Source organism: Scomber japonicus, chromosome 10 (assembly GCF_027409825.1).
Source record: "Scomber japonicus isolate fScoJap1 chromosome 10, fScoJap1.pri, whole genome shotgun sequence".
In the NCBI taxonomy this organism is placed as follows: Eukaryota; Metazoa; Chordata; class Actinopteri; order Scombriformes; family Scombridae; genus Scomber; species Scomber japonicus.
This window is the reverse complement of record NC_070587.1, coordinates 21,043,212-21,069,672: the sequence shown is the minus strand read 5'-3', so window position 1 is coordinate 21,069,672 and position 26,461 is coordinate 21,043,212. Positions and strand designations below refer to the sequence as shown.

Sequence of the window (26,461 nt, the reverse complement as noted above, 5' to 3'; positions counted from 1 at the left end):
ACACGGCAACATGCGTGCTATACTATCTTCAAAGGAAAAGCCACCACATTCATTATTAAATCCATACCACAGTGGACGGTGTGGGGAAATAGCAATTGACAGTTTCGGAATAAACACTGATGAGATGGGAAACCCTCCTTTCTAGGGATGTTGGCTCCTCTAAAAACAGGGTCGCATGAAAAGCCGCTTGAGCTCATTTCCATAATACCTCTGTGTGCCCCATGAGGATCTCGGGTTCAGTTTGCCTTCATTTGCATGTGCCACCACAACTGCATACATCTTTTTCCCGTTTTTTTTTTTTTTGCAGCTGTTGGGAGAGTATTAGAATATTAGAGTGTATCAGTAGGGGTTGTTGGATGTGAAACCTGCCCACTGGCTGCAGCTCAAAGATATTATTTTGGGGAATTCAGAGCAGAGCCAAGGATTTTTTTTTTTATATATATATCAGATTCACAGCAGGAAGCAAATTGGAGAGGAGATAACCGTTGGCTACACTTATCACCTACAGACCCACAGATAGCTCATTTGAATTCAGACAGCATGTCCTCTATTCAACTTTACTCTCTCAGTTTGACTTTATTTCCTCCTCCTCACTTGTTAACTGAGAGAGCAGAGGAGATACTATAAATGTCTGCAACATAGCAAACGTTTCACACATTGTTGAACTCTTAAGAGTCAGTGTTAGCCATATGGTGCATGCCAGCTTTTTGGCACTGCCTCAGGAATGAGTGTGCACCTATAGTGTATGAGTGTGATTGTATGTGTGTCTGTGTCTGTGTGTGTGTGTGTGTGTGTGTGTGTGTGTGGCCCTGAACTCCTTTGGATCACATTCCTCAGTCTTATGATTAAAGGGCCTTATTCCAGACAGATACAAGCATTCAGGAGGCATTTTATTTAGCTGAATGTCTTCACAGGAAAAAATAAAGAGAGAGAGAGAAAATACATCCACCTACTAAGTCCAAAAACTATGCAATGTGCACTATAATCATTTAAAGAAGTTATACTGTATATCACAAAAAAAAAAACACATATTAAAAAGAACAAACTCACAGACAAGCAAGTACAGCATTTCTCTGCAGTAGAGGCATAATGAGGAAGGATGCAATTTTCATTTTCTTTTTTAAGGGATTCAGGTCTTACTTAAATGTCACTGTGCTCCATCCATTTATCCTCTAGGAAAAGTAAAAATAGAACATATCACCCTTTCCATCCCTTTGCCACGATTCATTGTCCATGCAATGTTACACAGGAAGAAGAAAAAAAAAATTCTGCCAGGTATTTGTACAGGACATGCGGCAGTGATTGAATGGAGGTCGTAAAAGGGGTTAATTAGGAGCCATGACAAATGTAAAAATCTGGATGGCATCATGGAGGGGGGGAAAAGGGAGAATGGGAGGAAGACTCTCATGCAAATCTTAATAGTATAAAGTCATTTTTTGATATCTCACTGCGGGGGTCCCAGACAGTGTTCCATCCTCGCTCACACATCCGAATTGATGCTCAGGTTGGCCAAACGTGGGTCAGAGTTGATCTCATACCTGTAATGGTAGCCCTCCATGTGGTCCCTACAAGCATCCCGGATGTTGTAAATCCACCGCTTGATGCCCTTTCTGTTCAGGTAGAGCACCAGCAGGAATATAACACCGATCAGGGCCAGAACCAGCCCCAGGAAAACATATGAAGTCTCCAGCACGCCTTCCATTTCGCCCATACACTTCATCTGCGAGGGTTCCACTTGCACCAGCGGCTGGCGTCTCAGGCCTTTGGGGCTCTCGCAGGTCAGGTTCTGCACGTCGACGACCTGAGTGGAGTTCTTCATCCACAGCAGCGTCTCCTCGATCAAGCAGTTGCAGTGCCAGGGGTTCCCCGCCAAACGAATGTGGAGCTCGGGTTTGAGGCTGAACTCTGCCATGGTGATGGCGGGGAGATTCCTGAAGGTGTTGTCCCTCAGGTCCAGGTCCTGCAGAGGCGGCACCTTCAACGTCCCGTTCAGGATGGAGACGATGGAGCTGTTTTGCAGGCTGAGATTGACGAGGTTGGAGAGGTTGGTGAGGATGTTGTCTGGAAGAGTCACAAGGTCGTTGTTGGATAGGTCCAAGGTTTTAAGCTGGAGGAGGTTACCACTTCCCAGGAAATTCAGGACTTCATCCGAGTAGGAAAAATTGTGAACAGACCTGCTGAGGTTCAGGAATTGCAATTTGTTGTTATCAGGGAAAGCTTCTTCACTGAAAGTCTGGAAGTTGTTGTTACTCAGATCCAACCGCACAAGGTTTGGCAAGTTATCAAATACCTTTGCATCTACAATCTCCATCTCATTCCCACTGAGATAAAGATCTGTTAACTGTTCCAGTCTGGTTGGGAAAGAGTTCGCACTGATTTGGGAAATGTTGTTTCCTGTGACGAATAGGACTTTGGTGTTGTTCGGTAAAGAATGCGGAATCGCGTCCAATTCCTGGTTTTGGCATTTTACAGTTTGCATGGAGCACATGCATTTTACCGGACAGCTCTGGCAGGACATCTGGCCAACCACTGCAAGGAGCAAAAGTAAATGAATCACACCGGATCTCTGTGTTCTCCCCCGCATTTCTCCAAGTTTACACAAACACGATGTGCTCAACAGGCGCATCTTGGATTTGTACTCTCTGTGTGCGCAGACCGTGCGTAAAAATCGCTTTTACAACAATCCAACACGATCACCGCCTTGTTCTTCCGCGGGGAACCAAGGGAAAGTTTTTTCTTTTGCGTTTCCCACCTTTATCCGTTCAAAAACTGCTCCCAGTTCCAACTCAAACTCCATATAACTACCCCCACACCATCCTTGTGTAGGAGAAGTTTACACTTCCTTGAGGAGAAAAGTGGCGAAGAAAAACTTCTTGGCAACACTCTTAGTCTTCCAAACAAAAGCTGCGGGATACTTTTCCTCTCCCGGCTAAACAAGACGTCCGATGTTGAATCTGAAACTCGGCAAAGAACGTCCACCGACTAGACTGCTGCTTCTGAAACAGACAAAGCTCCCTCTCTCTCTCTGCCGGTGGTGCCAGATATCTTACACGCACTTCCAGTCTGCTGCTCTCCAAGCCGATGGGAGACTGGAGGGAAAGACCGAAGACAGCAGACCATTGGAGGGAGGGAGCATACCATTATTCATCACAAGGAGGGGTGAGCAGAAAACTCTTTCAAGTTTTATTCAGGCATCAATTTCCATGTTTCCGCTTATTATAACTGTAATGTTTGAGATGATTCTTTGTATTTAATCTGATTTATCCCAACATCTTAAATTGTCATCCAAATGTGAAAATCACATGTAGCGCTGATATGAAACCCGGGGTCCAGGGACCTCTTGGGGTCCGTGGGGGAGTTCAGTGACGTCCCAAGCAAAGTGCAGACTAATACATTCACCTCATTCATCTATTCTGATCTATAAAGCAGTTCCCCATCACTTGACTGTGTGAAATGAGATTAAAGATGATCAGTAGTGTTTGGGAGGGAAATTAAAACGTTTGTCCAGAAGAAGTAATTACAATTGTATAATGATTTATACATTTTTTAAAGTATTTTGAATAGATGCTTTAATTTCTCCACTGTCATCCAAATAAAACGTTTGTTTTATAAATGAAGGCAAACCAGCTTGTTCCATAGGCTTATTATATACGATTTGAAATACATCACAGTGGGGGAAACACATAAAGGAGCTGAGAAACTAAAAGAAAACTGATAAAGGATACATAATAATCATTTAATCACTGATGTCACATAACTGATGGATGCAAAGCCTTAGAAGAACCCCTAAAGCTCTCCAAATCCTTGAAGATTATCAGGACTCTATGTGGCGTATATAAATGAATAGAGAATAGCCACACTCTGCCAATACAACACACAACTACACATGCAAAAAGCTCAGAATAATAGAGAAGAAATTATGATTTATTATCATTTGGATGAAGCTTTGAAGAAGGTTTAACGAAAAACGTGTTATCATCTCATGCAGAGTCATTTGAAATAGTTGGACCTGTTTATTTTCAGAAATATTTTTCACCATGTCTCTCTTCTGTGCTATTTAAAAGTGTGTGGTCAAATGTCATTACTTGTCTCTCAAATAAGGGTTTCAAACAGTGAAGGTAAAGGTTCAAAACACAGAAGAACCTAGAATATTTGATTTACTCTATCCAGAAGAAGTAATTACAATTGTATAAGAATTTATAAAATAGATACTTTAATTTCTCCACTGTCATATCTGCACTTAAAATCTTTTCAGGTCATGGATCTTACTATTGCAAAGACAAGTGTTAAAACGCCTGATGTGAGAAGACTGTGGGTCTATGCTGCAGGATATAGGGATTTTTATTTTTTTGGCACATGTAAATCATTTCCTCAGTTAAATGATAACAATAAAGGACAATTGCAACATCTTACTGTATCAAGGGTTCATCCACATAATGTCATTTCATAACACAAAGAGTGGATTAGTAGATTTTTTTTCTCTTTACAAGTTCTGTTTTTCCACAGCTCTTTTTTAAAAAAATGGCTTGAGTGGCGATCTTCCAATGGAAGCATTGTCTGCTGGATTATGCAGGATTATGCCCCTGAGAAAACTGTGGATGCGTTCATGCTTGAATGCCTAGGGAGAGCGTACTCATCAATATGTCATATTTGGAAGCCCCGCTGTGGATCCCAGTGTAACCCTACCTTTACCTTCCCTTGACCCTCTCCTATTCTTAGGCGGGGTCAATGTGACAATCATCTGAGTATTTCAGCCTGGATTGATGCTGAAAGTGATACTGTTCCCAGAATCTATCTATTGAGTATCATTCTCTTTTAAAGGAACAGCCCACTATTTTTTCACGCTTATAACAAAGAAGACATTATAATTCAAATACAGCTATGAGAGCAGTTTAATTGCAGTTGTGTCATAAGAAGAGCTTAATGAAACACTTGAGTATGGTTTACATCTTCTATTACCCTGACATTTACAAGTATCAGAGTTAAAATACAAACACAAAACAAACAAATAAAAAACCCACACACTTATATTTGTGAGATACTTAAATAAAAAAAGGACTCACATTGTTATTATGCAAGAATGTTGTGCTATTATCACTGAAATGATGAATGAAATTACACTGTCAATGCTTACATAGGGTGGAAAATGTACTGTAACACTTCATTAATCAATTATGAAGCTTTATTTATATAATTTTCAACATTACCTTAATAATTAATAAAGTATTAAGTTCTAATAATATGTTTTATTCATGTTATTTGGTCTAACATGATGTCTAATATAAAATTCCAATGACGTCATCTTTACAGCAACAGCAAACTCCGAACACAGCTAACACCCCCAAAAATCAACCAATAGGATCTTGGAATGCAGACGACCTGACCAATCACAAGTCTCGATGTTGGTGAGAGCTTTTTACCTAACCTGCAGGGTTTCAGGCATCCAGTCCTGTCAAAATCTGCTCCAGTCAACTTAAAACGCTTGAGTCTCACAGTTGTAGTAATGACACAGTGTTTGTACACCGCTGACGCAACTTTCTGCTTTTCTACTTTCTCCTTTAACTAGCGGAAGGTAAGAAATGAATCGACGTTGATGTTCTGTAGCAACGCAGCTCGCGAATGCTAACCTGCGATGATGTGTCTATGCAGCTATGTGGGAAATGGGAAATATACTGGTTAGGTAACATTTCTTCTAAGAAAGAAATGGGCTTAAATGGCTCAATACAGCTCAGGTTTCTAAAGCAGAACCTACTGGGAATGAACTGGGATGCAGCCAACACAGAATGCTAACCGGCTCACAACATTGCGCTAACTTAGCATGTTACATAATGCTGATGCTTAGTCAAAATAACGATACTCCCTTATGAACCTGCTCCACGAAAACATAACTCACATGCAAGCTATGCAAAGTTTAAATGTAAGAGCCTCGGTCTTATTTGCAGAGCGTTGTCATATCTGTCAACTCAGCTGATTTGTGCAGTTTATCTTGGTCAGTAAGTAGGCCAAACTTGCTCTGAGCTTTGGAACTGCAGACGTGGACCTCTCAGCTGTATATCTTGGAGAAGCTGTACTTGAAAGCTGCATGTGTAAACAGAATGTTAACTTTGGTTACAACTTTTCTTCTTCTTTTTCTTCCTCCTCTTCTTCCTCAGGTGCACTCTACAATTATGGAGTTTTGAAAAGCAAAGTGAGAGTTTTGGGGGGAAAGGAGGCCTTTCCCCTCAAATTTGGTGGTTGGACTGCTGGATGAGAAGGTCAGAGGGTTGTTGAAATTGTTGCCTTTTGTAAATTATTTAAATAAAAAAAAAAAAAAAAGAAGAGTACATAGAGGAAAAAAACTATTTTTGCAGACATTGTAATGTTAGATTTTGTATAAAAACACATAGGGCGTTTCGTATTTATTGAATTCTTGATGCCATTGTATGCTGCAAGCACCTTAGGTTGTGTTCAATTTGAGGTCGATATGGTGGACTGAAACAAGTCGCACAAAGGCTCTGGAGTCGCTAGGGTGCGGTGGAACCTCAACACCAGCACAATTCTAGCACTCCAAAACCATCTCGACCTTTTGTTGGTACTTTTTTTGTTTTGTTTTTTTTTTAAATCTTATTTACCTTTTTTCTTCTTTGAGGGCAGCTCTGTTACAAAACATAATTTAGGTGATTATAGTTTTGGGTTTGAATGCTTGCTTTGTGTTGTTTTTGAGTTTCTTTGCAATTTGGGTGGTGGGCTGTCAAAGGGACTGTTAAATAACGAACGGGAGAAGGGTTCACTGTGAGGATTCGGTGGAGGTCAGGATGAGTCTGGCAATACTGGACTGCACCCCAAAATGCCGCTCACAGCAGCACGCGGACGAGGTGGTAGCAGCACTAACGGGTGGCTCTGAGGGGCAGCTGCGAGCGTTCTTGACCTCACACTGCCACAATGCGACCACCCTGCGGGACGCCTTCGGTCGTACGGCCCTGCACTTGGCGGCCTCGCTGGGGAAGAAGGCTCTGCTGGAGTGGCTGCTGGAGAGTAAGAGTGCTGACCTAATGGTGAAAGATAAGGAGTCCGGTTGGACCGCCGTGCACCGCAGCGCCTTCTACGGACAGATCCACTGTCTCATTTCGTTGGCCAAGGTATGTGTTCAAGGTGGATCACCTAAAAATGTGCTGTCTATTTTTATAAAGCATCAGACATATCAACAATTAAAGCAAAACCTTGCCTAAAGGGTAAACGCCATTTCCAAGAATTTGACCTACATTTGAGATTTTCTTTTTTAACTCTGTTTCAGCATGGTGGACTCCTCTCAACTCAGGACAAGGAGGGTCTCTCTGTCCTGGACCTGATAATGAAGGACCGACCATCACATGTCATGTTTAAAAACACTGGTAAGAAAAATGGATGTTTTCTGCACTTGAGTTGACATTGTAGGCCTATATGAAAAAGTAGAAACTCCTTCAGTGTAGGGCTTGTCAAGAGGCATATGGTCGTCATGGTGACTCATTCCATTTAATGACGCACTTCACACTTGGGATTGAAGTCTGTGCCTGTGTTATATCACATCTCTTTGTAGCCATTAGGATGTGTTTTCACAATGTATATTGCAAGAGGACTTCCTGGAAGACTTTTGTGCCACCCACTGTGGCTTAGCAGGACGTCCTCTTTTTAAAGGCAGATAAGACCCGTGTTTTAAGTCAAACTAGAGGTGGAGACGGTGTTGTGGCTCTGCTTGTGATCGTGTTTTCTTTCTCATTAACAGACCCAACTGAAGTATACACCTGGGGAAACAATACTAATTTCAGTCTTGGGCACGGTAATCAGGAGAGCCGACAGCACCCGGAGCTGGTGGATGTGTTTGCCAGGACTGGAGTTTACATCAAGCAGGTAGGCTAACAACACTCTGTTGTTGTCCCACATCTCCAGGGACTAAGAATGTGTTTTCCAACATTCTATTGAGATTACAGCAGAGGGCTTTCCCACCCTGAAAAAACCCCACTTGCATTTGCCTCCGTCACAACAGTCATGGCCTCTTCAACCCTGTGCCAACATGTGTTAAATTTTTTTTTTTAAAAAGCCACATGGGCTCTCCAGATAAGGCGCACCACCTGGGTAAGCCAGCAAAACACTCCCTCCCCTGAGTCCTGTATTACATAACCACCCCCTCAGGGTAGATGAGCATATGAAAAAAAATGTTTTTCCTCCAAGTATTATTTTCTTTGTGAAACCACAGCAGTACTTTATTTTATTAATGAAGTAATTTGTGACACAGCCACAGTACATGTACATACATAATATAAAAAAAAGATGCATCAGTTGCCATAAGAGTCAAATACAGGGCAGAGTTGTCAAGTATGGACCGGACTGGTTCTTCTTCTCTCTCTTATACTTCATTTGTGACTTTGTTGAGCTGGTGGGTGCGTGGTTAAAACCATGCTGCCAGGCTGTGCCAACCTGGCTCCAATTTCATGCAATAGTCATGTGGATGCTCTTAGTGTGATTAATACAGCTGCTGGCACCAGTTCAACTCCCTACAGTGTCGTGTGTGTGTGTGTACACACCAGATGCTAGTTATACTAGATTAAGCAGTGCAGCATGACCTGCTCTTAAGACTTTGAATTTGTAAGCAAATATGTGGTTTGTGCATTTGGTAAAAAAAATGACACGTCACTATTTGTTTATACTGTTTACAGAATAAACTCAGTGGGTTTGTTTTTTTTTTCTCTGACCAGCAGCAATTGTCATGCAGAGTCATTTCATGAAGCTTGGTAGGGGACAGATGGATCTGATTTCATGACCACACAATGACCCGGTGGCATAGCATTTAGTCTTTGTCCTCCTAGCCCAATCCAGCAGGTGCCAGAGGTTAAATATTAATTCCACAATCACATGGTTTTAATTAAATGAACCACTACGGTGTGTATGCATGTGTGTGAATGTCCACATCAGTGTGATACTTCGGGAGACATCTCTGCGCTCTATTGAAGGCTTGAGGGGGAGTGATGTATTAATAATGATGTTTGCTTTTCCACTTGTGCCCTGGCCTTTTATTGGCATAGTGTTTTACTATCACTACTAGAGGACAAGAGGGCCTGGCTGAGGGACATGGAAAGAGATGCACCGCAGCCTCTGCTATGAGGTCAAAATTATAATAACAAAAGTCTTAATGAAAACAAAACAGTACCTCAGACAACCCCCCCATCCCAACACATACACAAATAAGATAAGATATATATATATATATATATATATATATATATATATATATATATATATATATATATATATATATATATATATATATATATATATATAGAAATAAGACATCACAATAATGTTCATGTTGACTCTCTCCTTCTCCCTTTAGGTGGTTCTGTGTAAGTTCCACTCTGTGTTCCTGTCTCAGAAAGGCCAGGTGTTCACCTGTGGGCATGGACAGGGAGGACGACTGGGCCATGGAGACGAGCAGACCTACCTGGTGAGACTTGTTGTGTGGCATCATTTTTTTTCCAACCTTTATAACTGTAAATGAGCACCATTGTATTCAGTGGTGGTTCAGAGTGTTGGATGTATCATTCTTTGATAAACTGAAAAAAAGAAACCATGAAATGTTCTGGAAAGAGCTTCTTATCATTTCATTCATTTTTTTTTTAGATTGGAGATTAGTTTAGTTTATTAGTTTAGATTTAGTTTCTAAATGCTAAAAGATGTTTCTGCTAATGAAAAATTAGAAGTCGTAGCTGAGATAAAAGGGAAAAAAATGTCTCAGCGGAGCAGGCACCATCACTCTGCAAGCCATGTTTGGAAATATGTAAAAATGAGTGATTTGCTCCACATAAATAACGAGAGCTCCATGTCAGTGAGTGCTTGGAAAATCCCATTTTATCTTCATTTAACTGTACACCAGTGGCCCCATTTGGCCCCACAGAAGATGTTAATCTTTAAAAATAGTTCACAAATCTGGAGTTTCTTTTTTAACTGAGTAATGTAGTTTGTAGTAAATGTTACACAAAGAGGGCTGAATTGTACATTTGTTTGGGGACTATTTCAAGTTGTGGGTTAATACACATTTGATGCATAGTAATTACAGCAGCATGACGGTGTATGTGAATCTCATTCAAAATAAAGTACAGTGATCATTTTGATATAAATGAAAGAACAGCTGACCCAGCGCAGCAGTGTGCCTCATCGGTGTGTGTTTTTTAATCGCTTTTGGACAACAATAGAACTCTGTGTGTGTTTCCCGTCTTTGAATACACAGACAGTACTATTTACTATGATCAATTCATTGATGGAAAACTACAGAGCTCCAGCTGTGACAATGCCATTTCAGTGACCACTAATTACAAATAAGACAACATTATACACAGAGGATTGCTCTTGTGCAAAAAAGTTACTTGCCATGAGTAAAAGTAGTGGAAACTCTGCTATCTTCAATACCCAAAGAGTCCCCATTAAACTCTTTCATTATCTCATGTCTCAGGTTCCTCGGATGGTGGAGGGTCTGATGTCCCACCACTGCTCTCAGGTGGCAGCAGCTAAAGACCACACCGTAGTGCTGACTGAGGAAGGTTACGTTTATACTTTTGGACTCAACACCTTCCACCAGCTCGGCTTGGCTCCTCCTCCAGCCTCTGCATACGTTCCTAAACAGGTAGGAGTTAGCAGGGAGAGCATGTAATGAGCATCATTTACTGGCTAAATGAGATTCAGTCACTTCGGTGTATGAAATGACAAATGTGAAAACATCTTAAATCAAGTTTCTGTTTAATAGGATGTACGTGTCTTTTTGAGATTTAATAGTATTTTTCCTACCACCATGGAAACTACTTTCTATGTTGAGTCTAGAAACTGATATTTCTCTATACTATAGTTTGAGTGTCTCTGTGCTTTGTGTGTAGGTGTTCTCCAAGACGCTGAAAGGGAGGACAGTGATTGGAGTTGCAGCAGGAAGGTTCCACACGGTGCTGTGGACCAGGGAGGCCGTCTATACAATGGGGCTCAATGGAGGGCAGCTGGGTACGTCTCAACATTGGAACGTTATTTAAACATCACAACAAATTTAGAGATGTTAACACAGTTCTTGTGACCGATGTGACACAAGAACTGTGGTCAATTTGAGCAGAAGAAGATGAAACTACCCTGTGGCATACTACAGTGTTATTATGACAGAATATACATTTTACAACCATTTCTTACATGTTCAGTAATGATCTTGTCGTCATATGTCGTCAACTGAACACATTTTTATTTACATTCCTCTATACTAGAGGGGTATGGAAGCAATAAAACCCTCCATCCTGTCTGAGGTGAATGACGTAATAGGCTAATAATCGTAATTATTTATTCATTTATTAGTAAAATACTACTATTGAATACATATTTGGACATCTGGATATAGTATTAATGCATAGTATCTGTACTTAATTGTGATTTAAAATATTTCAGGTTACCTGTTGGACCCCAATGGGGAGAAATGTGTGACGGCTCCTCGGCAGGTTTCAGCCCTGCACCACAAGGACGTTACCATAGCGATGGCTGCTGCTAGCGATGGAGCAACTGTAGTTGTGACCGAGAAGGGGGACGTCTACCTTTTGGCTGACTACCAGTGCAAGAAAATGGCTTCAAGGTGAATAAAACAGTCGGATATAAACACACTCCTCATAACACAAATAAACTAGTCGAGTCAGTGAATCTTATTTTATTGAAGCGAGTAAAGTTTTGATGAAAGGGTGACTTTTCTTTTTTTGTAAGTGTAGTTAAACAAGTTTTCATTGTCTCTGTATAGGAGATATAACAGTGTGTCTTGTATTGTCTGGGATATTAAAATATATCACAGGTGCAGATTTATTCATAAATTACAAAAGACTGCAGCTTAAGATGTCAGGCGCAGACTAATGATGCAGGTAGTTGTCAACTATATGTAAAAAATGTGTAATTTTACAATAGAACCTTGCTCATAGATGGAAGTGATATATGCAGCCTTATCAAACCAACATTGTGTCTCACACTCATACTGAGCTGCATGTGTAGACAGTTTTCCATTTGGGAGCACTTGTCATATTCTAATCAGACTTAATCTGAGTGACAGCCGATTGTAAATCATGTATTATCATCCATTAAACTGACAACATTTGTGCTCTCATCATCTTCTCTGATTTGCATTGTGTATTTCTATGAATATGTGCAGAGGGCAGTAGGGCCAGGAGTGTGCCTTTCTTCACACACCTTTTGAATGTGACACTTAATATTCTTTCTTGCCGATTTAATATTTTTGCTTTGTCCTTTTCAGGCAGCTCAACATCAAGAAGGTCCTGGTGAGCGGCGGCAGTCTGGACCATCGTGTTGATCCACAGCTTCTCAATGAGGGAGGAGGGCAAAAGGTGGCCATTTTGGCTCTAGATGAAGCTGGCAGGGTAAGTGCATTCAAGTAGTATAAGTGGGAAATGCTTCTCATTTTAGTAGGGAGAAATATTGCTAAAGAGTTTGGCTCAAACCAGTTATGGAACAATAAAACTGTGGGTGAATATCTCTCCTGCCTCAGTTTCTAAATGTAGACATAGTTATTTTTTAACATGGCTTTGTTACCCTGATGGTTATCTAACCTATGGCGCATAGTAGACAGTTATACAACCCCCAAAATCAGTATTTCCTGTACAGGGTGCTATGGATGAAAATGGTGACTAACTCTTATCTATAACTTTTCATGAGTTTTCTCCCTCCTGTATTTTTCCGCCTCTGTCAGGTGTTTTGCTGGCGCTCCTCTGGCTGCTCGGTGAGACAGTGCCGGTGGGCATACGGGCGTCAGGTTTTCATGTCGGACATAGCTCTCAGTAAAACCAGCATGATGTTTGTGACTCAGGAGGGTGAGGGCTTCAGTGGCGTGTGGGCTGGAGAGTATAAGAAGTACGAAGAGAAAAAAGGTGAGGGATACAGGAACATGGTATACTGAATCACTAAGCTTTCAAAATGTTGTGCTATACTTAATTCTATAAGAACTAAATCTGATCTTCTATGCTTCTTTTAATCTCACAGAGGTCAGTGTTGAGGTGTGTGGCCACTCCGATGCTGGCACGGTGTACGAGCGTATTCGTCTAGAGAAGCACCCCTACGTCCACAGAGCTGTGAGCATCACCATGGACTCTAAAGGTCGAAATTTTGGAGTGCTTCAGGCCGACCCCAAAACAAGGTACAACATCTCCCTCCATGTAGAGAAATGCTGCAGACAGTCAAACGTATAAGTCACAAGAAAGAAAAAGAAAACGGAACCAATTTGCATTAGAAGCTGACAGAAATCACCAAAATGCTCAAGACATGAGATGATATTTATTTATTTGTTTGGGGGTTTTTTTTAGCCACTGGACGACTAATTTGGGTTATCATTTTCAAATTACCCATGTGGTTATTTTGGGCATTTTGTTAACATTATTTAAATTCCATGCCTACAAGCTTTTGTAGGCTTTTTGTCGCTGAGATAAAAACACTTTGAATGTTATCACTGTTGCTTTGGAGAGATGAAACACCATCTAAAGTTAAAATGACTAAGTAGTAAAAGGGGAACGGAGTATTCAGAGGAATGAAAGAGTATCTAGAAATCTATTGAGCATGATCAGTATTGAACAGGAAGCTCTGCCATCTAGAGGTGGAAACATGAAGCTTCCTATTAAGGGGATATTTCCTTTAAAAGCCTTATCTCTCCTTAGTGATGACTTAACACCAAATGTTATGTTGTCATATTAGTCAGTTGGGCATAACTCTAAATAGTGGACTGTTAGTCTTATTTTGCTTGGGTCTAATTGTTTATTTTTAGATGATTTCCCTGCTTCTTACCCCTTTTTGTATTATACCACTAATCACGTGATTTGATGTTTCCACCCAGCTTGTACGAGATTCCCAGCATTTCTCCATCCTCCTTCTCCCAACACTTCCGGAGCCTCTTGGACGAAGCGGACGAAATGGACAGCATACACGATGTGACGCTTCAAGCCGGCGATCGCACCTTCTCAGCCCACAAATACATCCTGTCCATGAGGTCCGAGTTCTTCCGGAAACTGTTCATGGCCGAGAGTTGTGAGGTTGACGAGGAGCTCAACGGAGAAGTGAGGAAGAGCGAAGACGCCGTGGGCTGCGATTTACTCATTTTGGAAAAGATCCCACCGGACATGCTGGAATACGCTCTCCACTTCATCTACACAGACTCCTGTGAGCTGTTGGTGCACGGGACCCGACCGAGAGTCTCAGCAGCCCTGACTGGACAACACCAGGTGAGGAGAAGAATGAAATGTTAAGCATCATATTAATATGTATGCCTAACCCTTAAAGAACTGTGAAGTTTAGAAGGACTGAAATGATGAATATTCCTTAACAGCTGTATGCCAGCTCCTCATCTACAGTAGGTCTCTGTTTAGAAGGAGATTGGCAGAGAAGCAGAGGTCTTGATTCCTCCCTACTGATGGGAATTTCAGTTCTTTGTAGTGAGCCAGATAATTTGGCTCAGCTCAGCAATAAGAGCTGCCTCATTCAGCTCCCTAACGGCTATTCATTTAGGACCACTTCTGGCTTTTATAATTGAGCCAAATTTAGCAATGACTATGATTAGTATATGATCCGATTTATGGATGGGCATTTGAATAAATTATCTAGATCGATCGTCAGGAAATTGAACGATCAATTATCGATTTAATCATTATTTTTTATCTAAATAATGCCATTATAAAAAAATACAGTGTGTTTCTCCTCAATGAAATCTTTATTCCCACAACAATCCTCTTAGACAAAGCAGTTAAAGTTCAACGGTTTAACAAAGCAGCTGAGCCCGAGGCTCTGAGTCGGAGCTGTAAAGTGCTGTGGGAAACCTGAATTATCAGAATGTCATATTTTTTTTACATTATGTGTGTGTGTAAAAAGATTAATGTCAGACTAGTTTTAGAAACGCTGGTCACCCGGTCACCATACGAAAAACTGTAGAGTACATTACATAACATTAGCTAATGGGCTCAGAGTAGTTAAGGTATTATCACAGTTTAGTGAATCTATTATTGGTCGTCTGTTACTAACCTCAATTACATATGCTTAAGAAGCTCCAGTGCGTAGTAAATCTAGCATAAGTGGCATACAAATAAAACAAATTGTACCTTGAAAGCACATGATACATTAGTGTGGCACCAACATATGTTCACGTGTTACACAGTGATGTAATGATCCTCCCTTCTTTTAAAGTTTCTATTGGATAGTGATGAATGTTCTGTCAAGACCTGCCTGGCATGATGAGTGAGATGGTTAGGGTTAGAATATCAGGGTCAGAACCAATCAGAGGCAGTAGGGGTGGGTCTTTGCAGTCATCATTATAATAAACAAAAACTTGTATCCTGAGTGGAATTACTAGCTGGGCTGTGTGTGAGCTATGGATGTATTATAAGAGCTGGATACTGGACTAAAGATGGCATCCATTCAGTCCAAACAGAATTGCTCAGCTGGCACATACGCCATGAGTTGCTGCTCAGGCCATAGACTTTACATTATGATAATGTTACAGATTATTAAATGACTCTTCTCTGCAAGTTTTACAATTTTATAAAACCTCCATGGATCAAAAGTTCATAAGTGAAAGAGTCATAATTGGCCAGTGCTGCAGTTTGAGGTGTCCTGTCATTTTTTGCTGCAATACCGCTAGTGACCAGTAGGAAATATTGGCTGCAAGGCTGAGCAGTGGCACCCTATTCAGCTCTTATAATAAATCTGTGGTGTGAGCAGTGCTAAAGGACCCCAGTCTTTGCTGAGTTGTCCTGCCTAATGCCTGTCCATTTCTCCTCATTAACCTGGCTAATACTGTCACCTTGTGGGACTTCAGTACAGTTCCCCCTTATTCAGCTGTGTTTATTTCTTTATTTCACTCATTGTCTCTGTTGCCTTGGCCAGGATTCAGAGCAGGAGAGGCTTATCAGCAGCCTGCAGGACTTGGGCCTGAGAGGTCGCTCAGCTCTCGAGGTGTACCGTTCCCTTCCTCCTGCAACCAAAGGAGATGGCGACAAGGCCAAGAGTAAGGGCTCCAAGCCTGGCAAGAAGGGGAAAGGAGGCAAAGGTGACAAGGCCAACGAGGGAGGGGCCAACCCTGTGAAAACCTTACAGGGCTTTGCAAAGAAGCTGGGACTGGGCAGCCTGTCTGCACGGTGAGAAGACAGGGTGTGATCTAAACTCTGAGGAACTATCAGATAATGTGTCATTTCTTCTTAATCATGCTTTCTTTACATCTCAACAGACTGGATGGAGTCAAATATGAAAGTGGAAAGATCAACGTTATAAACAAAAAAACTGGCAACAAACCCAAATTCAACCAGAAGAAGTGGTTAGTATACGAGCTTGTATCAACAGTTATTGCTACAGGACAGATTCTTTATAATATATTTAACATGAAAATGTAAATATTGTGATCTATCTGTCTTTTTGTGTCTCCACAGCTCCTACCTTTGTGACGTCACTCTCAAATCTGAGGATGGAAAAGAGTTTCCTTGTCACAAGAGTGTGCTCTGTGCAAGACTGGGTAAGACACAAATACATACAGTTTTTAATCACAAGTGTCAGCCTTTGTTTTGTGTTAATGTTCATAATCAGCTCTATATTAAACACATGCCTGGAAGATATAATCTAAAAGTAGCAGCGTATTTATTTTTATGTCCATCTTTTCTGCAGAATACTTCCACAGTATGCTTGGAAACCCCTGGATTGAGGTATGTTGTTATGTCATGCTGCTTTATTCTTCAATCAGTGTGTGTCTGTTTAAAAGCCCTTTGTGATATCATTTATTATTGATTGATATATCCACACCGTCTCATATCCACTTAGGCCACATCCTGCTCTGCACTGGAGATGCCCACCAGCTCTGAGATTCTGCAGGCCATTCTAGAGTATATTTATACAGATGAGTCTCCCACCATTAAAGGTAGCTTCTCAACTTTTATTTTTGCTGCTGACAGCACATTTTGAACATGTATTTCTATGATAAGCACTGAATTAACAGTAGAGAGAGAAGTATATTAACAGAACTCATTGTTCTCCTCCTTTTCCCGACAGAGTCTTTGAATGTGGAGTTTGTCTGCAATGTTCTGGTCGTCGCTGATCAGCTGCTCATCACACGACTGAAGGAGATGTGTGAGGTCGTCATCACAGAGAACTGTATGTCCTGTTTGTCTTATTCCTTTAATTCCTCCTGCTAATCTCATTTTCTTTGCCATTACTTTTTCTTGTTAAATTTCATTTTACATAAAAGTAACAATTTGATTTTGAAGGTTAAAAGCATGTTTAAAAAAAAAAAAAGCAAGTATTAATGCACTGTAGTAGTTTGAAACCATCAATAGTGAGCATTTAACCTGGTTTGACTATACACTGATTAAAATGAGCAAATTAGTTAATTTCAATTCATATTAATATATGAAACTGGGGCACAAAGAAGCGACAGTGATTGCTACTTAGGGCTGGGCGATATGGATAAAATTAAATATCACTGAATACCTCGAATACCCTCGATATCACAACAATATTGTAGGGATGACTGTTGGTGCTTTCACAAAATACTTACACAATATGATTTTTGATAAATAATCATCAGTTGTGTGGATATAATGACAAAGTGGGTAAAAGGCAAATAACAGAACAGCTAGAACACCAGGGAAAAACACCATAGCTATATCAAAATATCCTAATTCTAAGACGATAGCTAGTCTCATATCACAATATTGATATAATATAGATATATTGCCCAGCCCTATTGCTACTAACAATATGCTGTCCCTTATTGATCTTCAACATGTTGCATCTACAGTCTGCCAGTCCATGGATATAAAAGACATAAACATGCACTAAAAAACAAGTTTGACTTAGAATGCATCAATTACAGATGTTTTTGAGCATTTCCCATTTTAAAAGTTGTGACTTAAAAATGATACATGATGTGAATGCAGCATCATTTTAGAGAAGAAATCAGTAGAAAAGAATATTATCACACATCATTGCATAATATCAAACACTTTTCTAATTACGCTGCATGTGTTGTTCTTCTCAGTGACTCTGAAGAACGCTGCTGAGCTGCTGGAGTTTTCCACCATGTACAACGCAGAGCAGCTGAAACTCTCCTGCCTCCAGTTCATTGTGATCAACATGGCTGCCCTGCTGGAGTCCAAGTGAGAAACTTATACAATTATAAGCGAGCATGACTTTTGAAAGATGTTTTAATAAGGTTGATATAGAGTATTTCCCAATTTTATTTATTTATACAGCACTGCAGTAAAATGGAAATTTTGATATATTCAATAGGACAAATACTTGCTCCAACAGGAAAAAAAATATTCTTATTTGTCAGTGTGTGTATGTGTGTGTATGTGTGTGTGTGTGTTTCTGCTCTTTGTTTTGTTTGTTTATTCATTTATTTCTTTTTTTTTTTTTTTGCTGCCCTCAGAGCGCTGGATATTCTTAGTGATGAAGTGCTTGTGGAGCTTTCTGCAGCCTACCGGAGGATGGTGAGTCACCTTACCCCCCTCCTCTATAACAATCCCAGTCTGCATCACACTTTCCATGATTTAAATGTTTGCTTATTTGTCTTGTTTTCAATAAAATGGCACACGAACGTAATACTGTTAAACTGTGTCTAAGAATCTAACAAATGTAACACATCAGTAGCAACAAACAACAACACAAAAGACTTATTTTCCTCTTTCAACAGTCATACTGTGAGAAATCCTTCCTAGAGAGCAGAGGAATCCATTTGTCTCTCAGTAGTTGCCTCAGGAGACAGTAGCTACAAGATACTTTTTGTCTTGCATAAAAGGATTGACTCTCAGGGAAAAACTCATGTAACTGTTGTTTTTGTTCCCATGACTCACAGCTGAATGTAGCAACTTCTGACACTCTCCAAAATTGTGGGGAAAAGAATAGAAAAGCACCATGAAAGTAAATCAAATTATGTAACGACTACGCAACTCATAAAATGTAGATTAATGTGACGACAGCGTTAGAGGAACTGAGGGTAAAAAGGTTTCTTTTTTAAGGTTGCCAATGATACCGCCAGTTTGTTTTTAATATCTTTATTTTGAGCATGTGGTCGACATCGGGATATTTGGTGTATGTTTAAATTTGTATTTTGTGTACAGCTGTTGTTAAAGGTCTCACCTCCCTTTACGTCAGTTCAGATGTGGTTATTAATGTCAGGCACCTTGTACTGACAGCTCTTCACTGAGTGAACAATGATGCTGCCTTGCATTGTCTATGGCAATATTTTTAATGGTTTTCTGTTTTATGACAGATCCCAGCCATGCAAAAGAGGATTATCACCCCGTACCCAGATGCTCCAGACCTCAGTGTCTATGAGGAGGAGGATTTGGACTCAGCGTTCAGCCCCAAACCAGAACCAGAACTGGATCACTCCTGCAGGTACACAAGCAGAAGCCAGTTAGAGTTTTTTTTTTTTTTTTTTACTCTTAGCGTGCTTGTTGTCTTTAGGCTTTTACAATGCGCTACAAATCATTGTTTATTCTAACGGGAGTACAGACCAATAAACCACAAGGTTGTGTTTTACTGAAGATCTACAGTTTATGAAAGGAGGAACGAATGTAATGTCTAATGTCTGCAAATCCTTTAAAAGCTAGTTTACCATTAAAACTGTCCTCCCTCAGGGAAATACTCTTAAAGAAGGCCAAGATGAAGGCGAAAAAGAAACCAAGGCGACGCTCTGACAGCTCAGGGGGCTACACTCTCTCTGATATCATCCAGAGCCCTCCTGCTGCAGGTATACTATACAAACACACACAGACAAAAATGTGGTGCAATTCAATAGAATAAATAAATAAATATAAATACTAGCACATTACATGCAACACATATTTATACATCATGATGAACCACACCAAAATCTTATTTTTAGGTCAATATGTAATCATTTCACTAACACACTCTGTCTCCTCTCTCAGTGGTTTCTCCATGTCTGGTGAAGTCAGGAAAGGCCAACTCAACCGAGTCCCTGCAGGAGCTGCTCACATCAGACTCAGAGGGCAGCTGCATGGGAGTGGGCAGTCCCAGAGACATACAGTCACCTGTCTTCCATGACAGGGCGGAGGTTAGTGTCTGACCACTGCAACAATCATATACAATTACTTCATTTCAAACTTATATGTTGCATTGTTCAAGTACAAGTCAGCTAAGACATGCGTGCTACCTTCTGTTGGTCCGTCACAAAATGATTACAAAAAGTAAACTTCCACTTATGCTGTTTGTTTTTATAGTAGGAGAGGTTTATTAAAACTGTGTTAGAGTATTCTTTAGAGCTGGTCTGTTTCTCATCAACAGGATGAAAAGGCTTTCAGTCAGAAGCTGAAGACTCCACCCAGCACTCCGACCTCCCTGAGGAACGGCTTCCCGACTCCCCCCAACTCTGCTCCACAAAACATCCCCAAGCTCCTTCCAAGGTGAGATGGACCGGACTAAATCTCACTGTTTTACTCTTCTTCTCGCTGGAAGCATAAACCTTCACAAGGCAAAAATGAGCGATTTTACATGCTTTGAGAAACAGGTTTGAGATTTAAAACAAAGAACTCTGACTTAAACAACAGACCTGATATCCTCCCACTTCATTCTTAAGAGGAGGTTTGGAGAAAGAAGCAAAAAGTTTTAAACCCTGGTTAATAAAAAAAATCTTGTAAATTGAGCTGTAAGTCCTACGTAGAATGTGTGACTGTTTTATTACAATCTGCAGCCCTGCCCGTCCACCTCTGGTCATGGATCTGAGAACCATCATGGACATGGAAGCCAACTCTCTGCAGCCTCTGGGAGCAACTCCTAAAAGCCCTGGAAGGTACGAGACACGAGGAGATGATTTACATACTACCAGAGGCGGCCATTTACTACCGCAACGCATGGCTGACCAATATTTCTTCATTGTTGTTCACTTCATATTTTTCCACCTGTCTTCAGTGTCAGCACCATCAGCAAGCACTCCCCTGTTCCCACTAAACTGTCCCAGAAGCAGAGGAAGATGTTGGCCATGGCCAGCAAGGAGGCCACCGCGGAGTCCACAACATCCAAACCCGCCCCCATAGTCACCCCATCCAAAAGCAGCAGTGGGAAGGCCTGGTGAGTGAGTCCGAATATGAAGACCATTGACAATGACTAACCATCAAGTAACTTCCTGGCTCCTATAGATGGTTGCATAACAGAGATGGGGTCATACAAAAGTCATGTCATAGTTCCAATATTTAAAGGTGATTTTGTTTTATTTAAAAAGGCTGTCAGCAGGTCCGCCTGCCAAATAAGAGCTTAAGTGGTAAAAGTGCCACCACCTTTTTATTTTGAATCCATCTTTCAAGCTTTTCCTTCCTCCATCTCCATCTGCAGGGCAACAGCAGTCCAGTCCCCGCCCTCCTCATGCTCTTTCCGGGCTTTGCTGGAGGAGGAGGAGAACCACTTGATCAGATTAGGACAAACGGGAATCCAGAGGGGCCAAAATGCCCAGGGATCACCTGTCAGCGCTACTGCTCCCACCAGTAGAAGGGTGACGTTCAAATGTGCCGAAAACAGCGAGCCAGAGAGACCAACTGGGTGAGTATTGTGCCTATACATTAAAAAAAAAAAAACCCACACACATAAGAGAGATTGACCACATGTAGACCGTACTGCTGCTCACCACTTGGAGGCGCTGTTGGTGTCTTCATAAAACTTCTGTTAGGGTTTATTTAAGAGCACCAGCATCCCCACCACTCTCTCTCTCTCACACACACACACACACACACACACACACACAAACTACATATAAGATACAAGATACCACATTTAACATAACTCTAATCTTATTATACATAAAAACTTGAGTGGCTGTTTTGAGATTAAAAACAGGAAATCAACATCTGACACAAACACACTGGTGTTAAAGTAAGAACGAGTGAAATGTCTCCAAAAAAACTGCTGTTAGATTTTTTTTTTTGTTTTATTTCAAGCGTACCAGGCAACACACACACACACACACACACACACACACACACACACACTATACATACACAAAATACAGGATATCACCTTTTACTTAAGACTAACCTTATAATACCTTTTTATTTAAAAAAACAACTTAATTTATATTATTCTTAATTGTTTTCTCATCTCTTTAGATCCAAAAAAATACCCACATATGAAGCTTTTATTTAATCTTGTTGGGCAACTGGGAGATTAAAAACAGGAATAAAGATCTGACACAAACACACTGGGTTTTGAAATGAAGACATAAAAGCAGAAGTAACAAGAGGAGCTTATCTCTGACTCATTCCCCAGCAACAGGGCAAAAAAAAGATGTTGTAAGTGTGTCTGGACAGGTTGGTTGAACGTAAGTGGCGACTGACAGGATCTCCTCTCGTGAGAGACGGAAAGAGAGAAGAGGCGTGATGCTCCGGTCTGAGTGAGGCAAACAGCTCGAAATGACCCGGTACAGCTGTGTTGACCTGCCCGCAGACGCTGAGTCACCCCGACCTTTACAGCGTCTCCACACAGCTGGACAAACACGGCACACACACACACACACACACACATAGAGAGAGAACTGTGAACTCAAGTCCATAAAGATGTATTCTTAGCTGAATTATTCTCCAAGAAGACAGACAATCTTTTATTCTATATTATATTCATCTCTAATGTCGGCCCACGTGAAAAGAGATCATTTTAATTGTGGAAGTGATATTTAATTGTGGAAGTGATATCCACAGTCAGTCCTTTTAATGTGATATAATAACGACTTAGTGTTTTTTTGTCAGTGTCTGATATTTTATCTGATACAATACTTCCTCCGCTGTATGTTTTGCCTACGCTTCATGCTGCAATCTCTCAAGAGAACCACTAGATATTAAACAGCTGTGTGAGTCACTCTAGTGAAGGCGGTGATGTTAATCAGAATTGATAAGGGCAGCCCTCATGTCACACCGGATCATACAGAACAGGGAGCAGGTTTCAGGTTACTTTTGGTATTTGGATGAGCAAAGAGAGACGGGCGACTTCAAGGCTCAGGAAGAAGGAGCAAGTAGCAGCGGCGGCGGCCTTGTACTTTCTCATGTCTGCCTTCTGGGACCCCGTTTCCATATCCCATAGTCAAAATTAATACACATGCTTTTACAATAATTTTGCTTTGATTGTACGTCGGACTTCTTTTCTTCGCTCGCGTCTTCTCTGAATGTTTCCAGAGGTGTCTTTTTGGCCAGATTAACAAGCGCATACACAGACTCCGCTTTCCATTCAACCTGAAATTCATTATAGTGAGTGATGAGGAACATTTGTAACTGTGAAAAAAACAAATCTCCTTAAGTGCGCACAAGTCAAACTGCAGGGAGCTCGTGTCATGTATGTGACACATCTCATTTAAGGTGTTAAATAGACATCAAGGATTTAAATATTCATAGCAGAAAACGTGCTCTGCTGTCTGGTTTTTGAGAGAGAACTATTTTGTGGGTGTGAAGGCCGAGGTAATATGTGGCGCGATCCTTTCTCAAGGCAGTTTCAAACATTTTGAAGTGTTAAAAGATGTAGAAAGCAAACTTTTTAAAAGAGGTAGTCCTCTTTATAAAAATGAAACTAAAGGCCACATCAAAAAGCAGCAGAGAAGAGAGGGTTCTGAGGGCGTTCAGAGTTGAGTCATACCTTTTTAATCTCTGGTAGTTTGTTCCACAAGTATGGTGTGTAGTGACCAAATGACGTTTATTTCTGCAGAACCTCTCAGATCTTAGAGGTCCTGGTGACTCACATTGTACAAGCAGGTCTGAAAATACTGGGGACAAGCCATGTAGTGGTTTGAAGAACTGGTGGGATCTGGTCTTTGTGTTTGCCCTGTTTTCGTTTTTAAAAAAAAATTGGAAATAAGATGAGCTCCAGTTATTCAGATGGAAGTCATGAGAAAAAAGTAACATGGAAAGTTGAGTATTGTCTGCGTAATGATGATAGCAATTACTGCTATTATTGTGAATAATGTGACTTCATGGAAGAATGTAGAGATGAAATGAAAAGGGACCAAGAATTGAACCCTGAGGAACTCCTGATGAATTGTCTTATTGTTTAGACTTGATGTCTCAAATCAAGATGAAAAAAAAACGAGTCTTGTTCTTGTAAATATGATTTAAGACCATGTAGAACTGCTCCTATTAATCCTACCCATTTCTTTCTGGTCTGTCAACAATGTTTTTTAATGCCCTGTATCAAATGGAGCACTGCAGAAGAAAAAGGATTGAAGTCTTGCCTGTGTCTAAGCTTATTTAAAACAAATATTGTCTCGATACCCATTTTCTCTCTCTCTCTTTCTGTCTGCATCACCCGTCTCTTCCCTTCCCTCAGGCCCTGGGTGCTGGGAGCAGTGGGCAGCCCTCCCCTCTCCTCCCTGGTGACCTTTGCTACCATCGTGGAGGAAGAGAAGCAGCAGGAAGCCGCTCTGATCCGCAGCCGAGAGAAGCCGCTGGCCCTCATCCAGGTAACACGTCTTGTCATCCCCACACACACACACACACAGTCCTGCCATGACTGAATGTATAGCGTGTGTGTGTGTGTGTGTGTGTGTGTGTGTGTGTGTGTGCGCGCGCCTCGGGGTGATATTCCCACCACACACGCAGAAACACGTCTCCTCTCATTCCCTCCATCTGCCAGATGTTTATCTAATGAACATCATACTCAGTGCAGCGCTGGTTAGAATTAAAGGTGCCTTCAGTTGTGTCTTTTGACAGACCTCTGTACTGTCCTCCAGCTGCTGCCAGGCTTCTGTCAACGCCTTCATAAAGCACTTTCTTTGCCCTTGCGGCTTTCTGGTTGCTATTATGTAAAACACTATTATTATAATCACGTTCTTAGTGTCAGCATTTTCTCCTTTCAGCCTCCAATAAAAAGTGGGTTTTTTTCTCGCCCACAATAACACCCCCAATTTTGTCTCCTTTTCTTGTCTATTTCTGTCTTTTCAGATTGAGGAGCGGGCCATCCAAGACCTCCTGTTCCATTACAAGGCGCGCAACAACCCAGACGAACTGATAGTGGTAGAGAGATCCTCCCGAGGTCCCATGGCAGTCCCGACCTGGAACAAACACTGATGTTAAACAGCACAGCCGTTACATACCATCGAAGTGAGAACATCCCCCCTTGCAGTTGTTACTCCAATATTTGTTGGCAGCTTCCCCCCCTGAAATATCGTAAGCTTCATCACGTCGGCGTTGAGACGTATCTAAGAGCTCGTCCAGCCCAGCGCGGAATGGGATGTAATGCAAATCTTGTTTCTGCAGTGTTACTTCAAGTTTTATTTGAATGCTGCTCAACATTTTGTTTGTGTGTGTCTGTGTGAAAGAGAGAGAGAGAGAGAGCAAGAGAGAGTGTGTGTGTGTGTGTGTGTGTGTTCATAATAACTGAATGTGGTCCCGATGAGATGTTTTGGACATGGTTACTTTACTAATTACTTTATTTGTATGTTGTTGAGGTTATGTCTTGCTTGGCGAACTAATAATACAAAATATTAACAACCTTCTCAAATAATATTGTTACAGTAGTAATGTGAAGTTGAAATTGCCAAAGAAACGACAAAGAAATGGAGATGTTCAAGCCACTAAATGGGTCCAAACTCCATCACCTCAAGGGCTTTCGTATCTGTGTTCAATCAGTGGAAGCTCTTGGTGTGATTAAGACAGTAAGAGTGCCAATTATCAACCGTGGCAGAGCATCAGCTTGAGTACTTGAGAAGCAAAGTGACTCTGTTTACCAAGGCAGTACGTTTAGTTTCTTTTTATGGTCCTTTTCTCTTAAAACTTACATTGCTTTGACTGCTTCAGCTGGTTTGCAGTGACGCGTTAATCTCGCTGGAATCAGTAAACCTGTATTTCATATGAGTATCATATTTAAAAATGCTTTATTCGATGCAGTTGAACGCTCAGTCAGGCTGATTGTGTGGAACTAGCTTTTTGAAGTTATCACAAGTGTTTCAAAGAAGGATGTGTGCCTTTTTTTATCAAAGAATGACCACATATAGCAGCTAAAAGATCATTTCCTCCTTTATTTTCTTTCTTCAGAATTTAGTTAGTCTCTTTTTTTTTTCTTGGAGCCAACGTAAGCTGTGTAGTTACCTCAGTTTTGGACCATGTAATCTCATCTTCAGATGATTGTGTGTGTATGTGTGTGTATGTGTGTGTGTGTGTGAGAGAGAGAGAGAGACAAACGTAAGGATGTGAAGAGAAAATGGCATGCAATAAAATATCTCACCTGTGCAATGACCCCCGTCTCCTGTCAGTGTTTCAGTGCGATTATATTGCAGTGGACAGAATGAAAAGGGAGACGATTTTAATTTTCTCAATTATTCCCTTGCTTTATCTTGCTGTCTTTTTTTTTTATTGCAGAGGCTCAGTCCTTTACTGGAAAATGTGGCTCTCACAGCATCTAATAAAGATAACATTTAATCTGCCTGCCTCCTGACACGTTGGCCGCCCTGCATGAGCAAACGACC

General features: G+C 41.0%; 2 protein-coding genes across 3 annotated transcripts; one reads left to right on the top strand and one right to left on the bottom strand.

Annotated features, from left to right (window-relative positions):
- Positions 1–1,338: 1,338 nt before the first annotated feature.
- On the bottom strand, positions 1,339–3,010 carry tpbgb (trophoblast glycoprotein b). Its single transcript, XM_053327905.1, has one exon. It carries the CDS (start codon positions 2,624–2,626, stop codon positions 1,481–1,483), a length of 1,146 nt encoding a protein of 381 aa, XP_053183880.1. The 5' UTR covers positions 2,627–3,010; the 3' UTR covers positions 1,339–1,480.
- A 2,424-nt stretch (positions 3,011–5,434) lies between these two features.
- ibtk (inhibitor of Bruton agammaglobulinemia tyrosine kinase) lies at positions 5,435–26,231 on the top strand. Of its 2 annotated transcripts, XM_053327900.1 has the most exons (29): positions 5,435–5,572; positions 6,153–7,118; positions 7,274–7,370; positions 7,742–7,866; positions 9,347–9,457; positions 10,463–10,633; positions 10,881–10,998; positions 11,428–11,608; positions 12,272–12,395; positions 12,725–12,902; positions 13,015–13,168; positions 13,859–14,243; positions 15,898–16,148; positions 16,238–16,324; positions 16,437–16,519; positions 16,669–16,706; positions 16,822–16,918; positions 17,050–17,151; positions 18,038–18,155; positions 18,431–18,491; positions 19,274–19,401; positions 19,644–19,756; positions 19,938–20,083; positions 20,314–20,432; positions 20,720–20,818; positions 20,938–21,096; positions 21,358–21,561; positions 24,325–24,457; positions 24,939–26,231. In XM_053327900.1, exons 2-29 carry the CDS (start codon positions 6,795–6,797, stop codon positions 25,062–25,064), a joined length of 4,032 nt encoding a protein of 1,343 aa, XP_053183875.1. In that variant the 5' UTR covers positions 5,435–5,572; positions 6,153–6,794; the 3' UTR covers positions 25,065–26,231. The 2 variants fall into 2 exon arrangements, with proteins under 2 accessions (XP_053183875.1, XP_053183876.1); XM_053327901.1 differs by lacking the exons at positions 5,435–5,572; positions 6,153–7,118; positions 7,274–7,370; positions 7,742–7,866 and adding an exon at positions 8,903–9,118.
- Positions 26,232–26,461: the final 230 nt, after the last annotated feature.